Here is an 11,204-nt window from a genome sequence, read left to right as displayed (position 1 = left end):
TGGGTGGTCTTTAGCCAACAGCTGGTGGGGTCGGTTCCCCTTACCAGTTATATATGGCAGCCTAAACATACGTGGGGTAACATCGTAGAGGACATTTTGCCGCCTTCAATGATGCACACCCTGAAACTTTGGCTTGTTAAACGGCATTTGTTGGTAGGGCCTGTGAGTATTCTTGGAGCACTTACCTTTATGCGAATAAGAAATTTCCTGCGGGGTATACTAATCCAGTGTTTCACCGGTGGAAACAACTGGGGATAGTAAGGTGGGGTGTCTTGTGGCGAGAGGTAAATTTCATCCCTTTCCCAGAGCTACGAGAGCAGTTTCACTTACCTGGGGGGGATACGCTCGCATACATGCAATTGAGGCATTTCGCACATACTTACTCCATTGGACACTCACTCGCGCGTGGTAAATCGGCTTTTGAGGACCTGTGTCTGAAAGCAGATCAGGGTCTCAAGTTGCTCTCTCAAGTATACTCACTTCTGGGTTCTTCATCTTTTAGTCGCACTAAGCAAATGAGGGCTTGGGAAAAGGATCTTCAGTGCTCCTTTACTCAAAAGGACTGGGAAACGATTTTTGGCTAACTGGGGAAGGGATTGATTGCCATCTCTATGATTGAAAACGCCTATAAATTGCTTTACTGTTGGCATTACAGCCCAGTACATCTACACATGGTCAAAGCGACAGCATCAGATCTATGCTGGAGGGGTTGTGCACAAAAGGGGGACTATTTTCATATGTGGTGGGGCTGTATGTTGATTAGGGGATTCTGGAGGGCAGTGGAGGGATGGCTTAGCATTCTTTTCAAGATGAGTATTGCACTCACGCCTGGACAGGCGTTACTGGGTCAACCCTTACCCATGGTCGGGCTACAAGGCAACCGGTTGGTTTCCTTCATTCTTACGGCAGCCCGCCTCCATATTGCCCAGACATGGAAGGATAGTCATCCCCCTACTATGAGAGGAGTATATACTAAGATGCATAAAATTTATATGCTGGCGGACCTTACGGCTCGACTTCATAAAACTTACGGAAAGTTTGTACAGACTTGGCAGCCATACCGTGAATGGCAGGAGAGTGAATAGAGCATATCTGGGCTAGCGCTTGTTGGGATTATTTCTTGGGATTGACGTATTTTCTCTCGTATATTGGGCAACTTTTTGGGTTGGGGTAGGAAATGGGGTAGGGGATTGGTTATTATTACTCATGTACAAATGGATCATGGAGATTTTTAGGTTTGCTAGTGATCCTATGGGAATCTGAGTCATATCTAGCTAGGTTAGCATAGAAAGATAGGGCTTTATGTTTTCATCAGATGGAGCACCTCCACTGAATGTTGACGTGGAGATGTTATATTGTATGTTCATTTGCTGATTCTTATTTAGCTTATGAGACGCAATTCTTGATTTGATGTTTCATGTTTAAGTATGAGATGTTCTCATTGTTTTGTATCTCATTTTCTAAGGATCTAATAAAGCTTGAAATAACAAAAAAAAAAAACCTATTGGGGCATATTATTTAGTGTGTTTGTGTGTCTGAATTAAATAGCTAGTCAGAGGGCAGGAAAAAAACAGGAGTTTGTGTGTTTGTATTTCCCTCCCTATGACCCCTAGCTCATACTTTAATTTATAGGCAGGTGACACTTTCACACTAAAAAAAACCTAATCAACCTTTTAACTTAAATTCAGAAATTCCCCACATCTTATCAAGAGTTTAATCAGTCCTTTTGAAGGTCACTACCAAATAAATAGTGAATACACTAATACATTTAAAGGACCCCAATTGTTCACATTCCTACTCCCATAGCAACCTAAACTTAACTAGGAAATGAACAATTTAAGATGAAGGCAGTACTCCAGCAGCAACAGGGGGGGCCTCCCAGTCTTTTGCATAGAATGTCATATGAATGATTTTTTACCCACTGGTGAGAAGTTGTATGTGTGCACCTGTTGCAAAGAGCTCCTGTCTCTCAGAAAACGAGTCTGATCTCTGGAAGCTAGAGTGGCAGACTTGGAGGTGCTGAGGCAGACAGAGAGGTATATAGATGGGACATAACAGCCAAGCCCCAATGCCAGTCTGGCAGCTCTATTGCTGCCTTGGAGGAGCAAGGTCTCATGATTGGAGAGCATCATCCTGGTGCAGCAGGAAAAGATCCTGTAGCAAAGATCTTCTCTCCAGGTGGTGCACTGTCCTCTCGTACCAAGGATGTCTCCCCCAGGGCTACTGCCCAGTATGAAAGGGTTAGATCGGCCATCAAAGTTAGTGATTTGATTATTAGGAATGTAGACAGCTGGGTGGCTGGTGGGCGTGAGGATCGCCTGGTAACATGCCTACCTGGTCTGTGACGCTTCCTGAGGGGCTCCTGCAGGCGTGGTGCCGATCTTTTGTGCCTGGAAATCGAGGAAAGGTCTGAGTAGATTTGGTCTGAGGAGCAAGAGGAGCTCTTGGACCCTAAGACTGTCACCTGTTCCTCATCGGAGAAGACAAGATTTAAGTTAGGGAGGATGGTCCCTTACGGTTCTGCTGCCAAAGCCGAATCCTTAGACGATTTGGGGTCCCAGTAGGGCGTGTGTGTTTTTTGCATCGAGCTGCATCATGCCTGCAACAACGTTCTAGCCGATGTGTCATGTCGGGTCGAGTCTGTTGGCTTATGATGACGATGCATGAAATGTCAAGTGCCGAGTTCTCCTTACACTTCATTTTCGACGTATATGCTGCATGTCCTTGATGCGCATGGTGCTTTGTGCCAGACAACGCATTGGGGCGGCACGATGCATCAACTGAGTGTATTGGTGGTTCCGCGCTGGACGACGCAGGGCACTGTGGCTGATGCATCGTTGTCTCTCCCAACTCTTTCTGCGCCAACTGGAGGCACTGTGGGCCAGAGGTTTTACTCTCTTGGTCCTGCCGCTTCTCTGATGGTCCCACCGAGGAGGCCTTTTTTGACTTTTTGGGGTGGTCCAAACGAGGCTCTGGGGGGGAGTGGGCCAACAAGCGCTCAAAGCTGGGGGCATAGGACCCCGAATTATCTTCTCTGAGTCTGGCAATCATGGTGGCACGTTGTCATTGAGCCCGAGGGGACATGTGGCCGTAGTCCCGACATGTGGATTGGTCGTGATTCGGCCCAAGGCAAAAGTAGCAATAATTGTGTCCGTCCATCGCCAACATTATTTTGCTGCACTGGCAGAATTTGAACCCAGGCTGCCACGGCGACATGATCGCGATTCTAACTTTCTGCTTCTCGAAAAAAAAAGCATAAGAAAAACGATCTCTGAGGAGAACGCAAACTCCGTGTGCAGCCTGCAATACAGAAGAGACTGAGAAGATGGCGTCGCACGGGAAATTATGTGCAGCCGTACACAGAGCAAAGCTCTGTCAGCTTGGTTAAGCTTTGCCCAGCCATCCCAGAAGGATGTCCCCAGACAGCATAGCTAATTCAGCCTGCTTATTTGCGGGAAAACACATGGCTCCCGCAACCATATGGCTCCGCGGAAAAAAAGACTGAGGGACTCTGCCTAGGGGGCAGGGTGACGACTACAGCTGTACATGCTCAGCTGGACATGTTTGAAAGTTTAGAGTCTTTGAGATCAAAGTTCTAGACCGGGGGTCCATCTGATGATGTCACCTATGTGTGAGGACTAACATCCTACTTGTCCTCTGAGAAAGCTCAGGGAGATTCATTCAGGAACTGGTCCCAGCCAATGATGTCAGATCCTAATCATCCTGAAATTCCTAATACATTTTACCAAAGAAATGTATATGTCAAATAGTAATTTTTATCTACTAAACAGGGCATATGTGACTATCCACAGGCAACCAAAAGTCTCAGTTTTGCAGAAGACATTGATAAAAGTAAATGTTACCTCTCACTATGAAAGCTGCTGTCACAACCGATTGGATAAGAATGCTGTTGTATCTGCTTTCCAATCAAAAAAAATACTTCTAAAAAAATGTTTTAAATAATAAAACATGTTTGTAAGGTTTCCTGAAAGCCTACTTAATAGTTGCTGTAATAAAGGATTTTATGTGAAATTTACTTTGCCCACATTAATTGTAAATAAAAACAGAAACTGCAATTAAGTCACTGGGTTGAATTTCAACCTTGTTGCTAGCCACCTCAATTGAAATGCTCATTTACATAGCAGAGTTACCAATAACTTCACTGTATTTATGTAAAACACTAAGCAAATACTTTAATAAGAAACAGCTGGGAACATCTATACAAAATTTGCATTTCGAAACATTCTCAAAGTACATTTTCTGCTTCTGTTACTTCCTCCTTTACACAATATACAGTATGAAAAAAGTACCTGAATTCTTATGTGCTTCCAATAGAGAGAAAGAGACAAGACTTTAAAAAAAAAAAAAAATTCAATTCAATGATGCTTAGCAAAGCATATCCAAATTTCCTGATAAAGTGTTAAAAATGCTTGCCTGGGGCGGTCAGTGCTATGCTCTGCCATGTAGAGACCTGGTTTTGATTCCAGAGCTTGGTTTCTGCTCCCTGAGCCACCGGGGGTGCTGCAGATGCAGCGGTCAAACCCTGGGTGAGGGAGGCTCAGCCATCACAAAATAGCGACAGCTGGTGGCCAGCCTGAATGTATACATACCGGATTCCATAAGGGGCTGTGGTCTGTGGCTTCCCAGCTGCAACGGCTGGGCTAAAGTGGAGGGGCAGGGGGCTAGAATAAAATGGGGAAAACTCTGGATAGTTGGGAATGAAGGCTTATGATACTGTAGCCGAGTAGAGGCTGGCTCCAATTGACCTAGAAACCCAAAAGAGCAGAAGGAACCTGCAGAGCCAAAACAAAAAAAAATAAAACACTGCCACTTCTTTCATCCATTCCCCGGTTCTGATGCAATGTCTAAGTCCAAAAGTTAATGTTAAACTCTGTTGAGTTTGGTAACAATCAATACTCTCACTGTCTGGTCAAATGCCGTGCAGACACACAGACCTCTTTTGTCAGGGCTCCAGTCTAAGCTACAAATGGGCTGAGTGGACAAAGTTACATTTTGCAAAAGATTGACAGATCCTGCAATCCCCATCTCCACGCCTTCAGAGTCTTTCTTGGTGCGCTGAGCAGGATACTCACTAGAAAGAAGGCAGAAGGGGGATTTAATTCAAATAGGACAGACATCTGCAAAAGGTATGTTGTAAACCACTACCTCAGACCTGAAGCTTTATTCCAAAATACCCTGCATTTCTGTTATGGACTGTATAGTTTCTATAGTGGGAGAGGTGCAAGGAGTATTGCTGAACAGATTCAATTTAATACAGTACAAGCAGAGAAAAAGTAAACTTTTTTTCTGATTTTTTTTTTATATGCAATTAATGCCTTCATGCATTTTCAGTATGTAGGGACTCCCTTAGATTCTCCACTAAATAAAAGTGTCCCTTTTGAACAAGTCATATTTTGGTACTAACAAGCTGGTATGGTCAATTTGTAACTTTACCTCTTTGGGAAGCTGGCAGAATGGATTGTGCTGTAAGCAGCCCCTAGAGTTTTCTGGAAGAGTTAGTTCAGAGAGCTATCAGTCTCTCTCTCTCTCTGCAGAGTGTATGCGGGGGACAGACGGGCAGTATGAAGCTGTAGTGTGCATGGGGAAAGTTGCAGACCTAAAGCAGGAATCTGTAGGCTCTTTTCCAATCCCTCTATTTTAAGGAAGGGAAAAGCAAGTCTAAAGTTTCCTATTTCTGTTTTCTTTAAAGTCCTAAGTATGAGAACTGAGGGGCATGAGAGCTTCCTAATGAATTAGAATACAAAACTCTCTCCTTCCCTGAGAAAAGTCCTATGAGTGAGCGCTATCTCTGAGCTCAAAAAAAGTTCTCTCTCTCTGGGTTGCTAGCCAGTGTACATGGTGCCAGCAAGTTGGGGAGAAGAGGATCAGCACCAACCAGATGCAAAGAGGAGCCTGTCCTGCTAAGAGGGAGAGCAGAGCCACTGGAGTTCAAATACCAACAGCTTGTATATTAAGAGACATAAGAACTCCCAGAGCCAGCTCATTTGGAGATTCTGCAATGGTGGGGCAAGGAGCAGGCCTGGATTTGTCAGAAGGCACACTAGGCCTGTGCCTAGGGCAGCAAAAGTCTGGGGGTGGGGGGTGGGTTGGCGCAGCAAGCTGGCTGAAGATTTGCTGTCTTACAACTGTGCTGAATCTCATTCAGCAGTCAACAGCTCTCTGCTTCCTGATCCAGCCCCTCCCAGGCAACTTGCAGAGAACAGAGGAGGAGGGAGTGAGCCTGGAGCAGAGAAAGCAAAGTGGATCATTTTGAAGAGCTTAGGCGGGACTGACAGGAGATTAGCTGGAGGGTTTATGTCTGTGGTGAGAGAGGGGAATGGGGGAGGAAGGCAGTGATTTTGTGTGCGAGACAGACAGGATTGATGTTGGGTGCAGGTGTTTAACTGAGTGAGATATTAAAGAGAGGATGCAAGGGAAAGCAGAACCAGAGCACAGTAATAACATCTGCCTCCGCCTCACTCCCATTCACATCTTCATTCTTTTGATCTTGGATTCTCTCTCCCACATTCAGGAACCTATAATCCTTCCTACTTCTCCCCAGGTCCTGGAGCTTACCCCTCAACATCTCCTATTCCCTGCTCCCCTTCCTCAATCACAAACCTTCCCTCTCCCACCTCTTCTATCACAGATTCCTGATTCTGCCTTTCCTCATCTTCCCTATATTTGGTCCTCTCTCCTCCTCTTGCCATTCCTGATCCTCCCCCCCTTCTCTCGAACCCTGGTCCTCACCTTCCCCCCGTCCCCATGATCATCTCCCTGTACCGATACTTGAGATCCCTTTTCCTTACCCAAAAGAAAAATAAATTGTACAGATACAAGCAAGTTTTATAATATATTAGCAAAGATGGAAATATTTGTCAATACTTCAGAATGTTCATACTTTTGCTATGGAATCTAGCCCTGAACCGCAGCAGTAAACTCTGGGGCTTAGACCTACTCCCTTATTGTCTGATCTTACTGGGAGAAGGGGGTGGGACACAACAGCACCATCAGTGCCTAAATCTGTCACTGGCAAAGGGATCCTGTTTGTGAAGCTTATGACTGTGAAGATGGAAAATACAGACTCATCATCTAATAAATGTACTATTAGCAAAAACATTCAGATTTAAGACATTGTTACAATAAAGATTTCAGCAATCAGTGTGTGGAAACAGTTTTGTTCAAATCCAGTTGGAAAACCCTAAGAGCATAGAAGGTAATCTTCCCCTCTGCTTGGGAATGAACCTCACCCAGAGCCCCCTTTCTAGTGAGGACATGGAAGGTGAGGTTACAGTAGAAACACACAGAAAAGATAAGAAGCTCACTATGAACCAGATTAAAGTCTTGTACCCTAGTGCAGCGATTCTCAACCAGTGTGTCGCCAAGCACCGGCAAGCATGCCACGGCTTCCCAGTGTCCCACTGCCCTGGTTGTGCTTTTCTTCCTCTCCTTCATCATAGCAAGATGCAAACGTTTTTCCACTAACACTGCTGCCATTCCATCCGAGCAGGAATAGCAGCAGCATTAATGGAAGCCGGCAACATCAGCGGCATGGCCCGGAACAGGAAGTGATGTACAGTGGGGCACACGGGAAGAAGAGAAGACCATGCTGCATAAAGTACTGGCAGTAGCATGGGCCCAGACCAAAATGAAGTGCATCCGGCGATCAGCGATGGGAGAAGGAACAGAGTTAGTCCCCACAGCTGATGGGATTCTTCGTTCTTGGGCCACTAGGGCTAGAGGAGGCGGCTACTGCAGCTGCCATTTGTGCTGAGGAGGAGAATGAGAGAAGACCAGAGGGAGAGAAAGCATGTGTGTATGATTGAGAGCTTGTATGTAAGTTAGAGAGCATGTTTGTGCAAGTGTAACTGACATTATGTGTCTAAGTGAGAGAGTATGTGTCTAAGTAAGAGGGCATGTGTGTACTTGAGAGAGAGAGCATGTGTGTGACTGAGACAGCAAATGGTCAGGGAGGTGACTGGTGTGTGTGAAGGACAGAAACTAGTCAGGGAGGTGACTGGTGTATATGAGGAAAAGAGACTGGTCAGGGAGGTGAGTGATGAGAGAGAGAGCGACTGGTAGGGAAGGTCACTGATATGTAAGAGACAGAGACTGGTCGTGGGGTCTAATTGGTGTCTGTGTGTGTGTGACTGGTTGTGGGCCCTGAAGAAGAGGACTGTGAGGACAGAGCTTCAGCAGCCCGCTGCTTCTGGTGTGTGTTTTTGGCCTGCAAGGGAAAAGTATAGGAGACTTGCTGGAGAGGATAAGTAAGCTATGGCACTATTGCACGCATCTCCTGATTAGGCTACTGTATGTCCAAGTTCAAGTAAATTTGCTGCTATATGTATGTAATGTATAATTATTATTTATGTATGTTTTATGCTGTACATCGCCTAGGTTTTCTTTTTTAGGCGATTAATAAATGTAAATAAAAGATAAAAAAGATAAAGATGGCTTTTTAAGTTTATTTTTCTTGATTGTCTTTTTAATTATTGGATAATATGTGATGTATAATTTTTATGAGTTTTTAATGGTTGGATGTTATTCTGTTCATCAGCTGTTTTGAAACATTTATTAGTATAGTTTTACAATTATTTCTGTGTGGGTATCAATAGCAGTGTAGAAATTACTTACCTGATAATTTCATTTTCCTTAGTGTAGACAGGTGGACACAGGACCAATGGGTATAGTGTGCTCCTGATAGCAGTTGGAGACGGAGTCAGATTTCAATCTGACTTCAGCACTACATATATCCGTGCACAAGGCTTTGCTCTCCAGTTTTCTCCTTGAAAAGCAATTATGGATATATGTATGTTTGGATAATTTTGATTAACTTGGTTAACTTGATTAACTTGAGTAACTTGATTAACTTGATACTTGGATTGGTTGACGTGGTTTCTAGCTGGAGACCGCCAGGACACTTAACCAAGAAGCGCCGACACCTGGTAATATGGGTGTCTGAACAAGAGATAAGGGTTGGCTTACCCATGCTTGTGTTGCACTCGGGGGAAGGTTCCCCAGAGGATTATTGATTGTGAGGCAGCCATAGGCGGGGTGCTGAGTCCATCTGTCTACACTAAGGAAAATTAAATTATCAGGTAAGTAATTTCTACATTTCCTAGCGAGTAGTAGATGGACTCAGGACCAATGTGAGGTACAAAAGCTACTCCCGAACCAGGTGGGAGGCTGCCCATGGCCCATTTAGTACTGCCCTTGTGAATGCTGTGTCCTCCTTGGCCTGCACATCCAGGCGATAGAATCTCGAAAAGGTGTAGATGGAGGACCATGTTGCCGCCCGACAGATCTCTGCGGGTGACAGCATCTTGGTTTCTGCCCAGGACACTGCCTGGGCCCTTGTGGGATGGGCCTTGACTTGTAGAGGTGGAGGCTTGCTTGCCTCTACGTAGGCCGCCTTGATTACTTCTTTGATCTAGCGGGCTATGGTAGCCCGCGAGGCCACTTACCCTTGCTTCTTCCCGCTGTGAAGAACAGGTTCCGATCTTTCCAGGTATCGGACTAGGAGTCTGCTGACATTCAGGTGGCAAAGAAGGCGTGAGTCTTCCGAGTTCTTATGCTCGTCTGGAGATGGCAGCGAGATAGTTTGGTTTAGATGGAAGTGAGAAACCATCTTTTACAGGAAGGACGGTACAGTGCGCAGCTGTATGGATCCCGGCGTGAACCTGAGGAATGGTTCCCGGCATGATAGTGCTTGAAGTTCGGAGATTCGACGGGCTGAGCAGATTGCCCCGAGAAACGCGGTTCTTCAAGGTCAGGAGCCGTAGGCACAGACCGCAAGTTGGTCTGAACGAAGCTCCCTCTAGGAAGTCTAACACTAGATTAAGATTCCATAGGGGTATCAGCCACTTTAGAGGTGGCCGAATGTGCTTGACCCCTTTTAAGAAGCGGGAGACATCTGGTTGGGCCACTAGGCTGGTGCCGTCCACCCTGGGTCTGAAGCTGGCCAGGGCAGTCAGTTGCACCTTGATGGAGTTGAGGGACAACCCTTTGTTCATGCTGTCCTGCAGGAATTCTTCAGTATCACCGCTACTACCACCATGATCTTGGTGAACGTTCGGGGAGCCATAGCTAGCCCGAACGGTAGGGCCTGGAACTGGTAGTGATGCCCCAATATCGCGAAGCATAGGAAACGCTGATGGATGCGATGGATCGGTATGTGGAGATAGGCTTCTGACAGATCCAGGGAGGTCAGGAATTCTCCCGGTTGTACCGCCTTTATGACCAAACGCTGGGTTTCCATGCGGAAGCGGGGTACATTCAGGTAGTGATTGACGGTCTTGAGGTCTAGTATGGGCTGTAATGTTCCCTCTTTTTTGGGCACGATGAAGTAGATGGAATAGTGCCCAGAATTTTGTTGGTGCATGGGCACCGGTGTTATTGCCTTTAGGGTGAGGAGTTTTGATAGTGTGGTTTCTACTGCCTTCTTCTTGGAGGGGTCGTAGCATGGAGAAATCACAAACTTGTCTGGGGGGATGCTGTGGAAGTCCAGGTAGTATCCCTCTCAGATGATGGATAGGACCCAATTGTCCAACGTTATTTTGACCCATCTTTGGTAGAATAGGGCGAGTCTGCCCCCTATGATTTCTTCCTGTAGATGGGTCTGCTGATTCTCATTGTGTGTTGCGGCTGGGGCCTGGTCCCGAGCTGGCTCCTCTTTTGTTGTGTTTGTTCCGAAAGGACTGTCCCCTGCCAGTGGGGCGAGGGACTTGGTAAGTGTTTTTGTATGGTCTAAAACGCTGGGATCCTCTGCCCTTGGGTGCCCGGGAAGAGGGGCGTTGGTTCCTCTTGTTTCTGTCCTCCGGTAGACAGGGTACTGGGTACTCACCCCAATTGTCGGCTAATTTGTCCAGTTAGCTTCCGAACAGGAGTGCTTCTCTAAAGGGCATTCTCGTGAGCCTCGTCTTAGAGGTCGCGTCAGCTGACCAGCTTCGGAGCCAGAGCTGTCTTCTGGCTGGCACTATGGACAAGAGGCTCCTGGCTGAGGTGCGTACCAGGTCTGAGGTCGCATCCGTGAGGAATGATATTGCTGGGTCTAATGCCTCGACTGGCATAGTTGCGTCCCTGGCCATAGCCAGGCAGGCGTGTGATACCACGGCGCAGCAGGCAGCGATCTGTAAGGTCATAGCTGATACATCGTGGGACTGCTTGAAGATGAATTCCTGCCGTCTGCCATGGGCATCCTTGAG

The 11,204-nt window shown here is 46.3% G+C and overlaps 1 protein-coding gene across 1 annotated transcript in view; it reads right to left on the bottom strand.

Moving 5' to 3' along the window:
- Positions 1-4,096: 4,096 nt before the first annotated feature.
- The window catches only part of WDR92 (WD repeat domain 92), a 92,401-nt gene continuing 85,293 nt past the window's right edge, over positions 4,097-11,204 (bottom strand). The window contains exon 8 of the mRNA XM_029593592.1: positions 4,097-5,092. Within this exon, the coding sequence (XP_029449452.1) occupies positions 4,885-5,092 (208 nt within the window). The 3' untranslated portion in view covers positions 4,097-4,884. The remainder of the gene's footprint in view (positions 5,093-11,204) is intronic.

The sequence above is a fragment of the Rhinatrema bivittatum genome, chromosome 3, assembly GCF_901001135.1.
Source record: "Rhinatrema bivittatum chromosome 3, aRhiBiv1.1, whole genome shotgun sequence".
Classification (NCBI taxonomy): Eukaryota; Metazoa; Chordata; class Amphibia; order Gymnophiona; family Rhinatrematidae; genus Rhinatrema; species Rhinatrema bivittatum.
The sequence above is the reverse complement of the archived record's forward strand: the minus strand, read 5'-3'. Positions and strand labels throughout refer to the sequence as shown.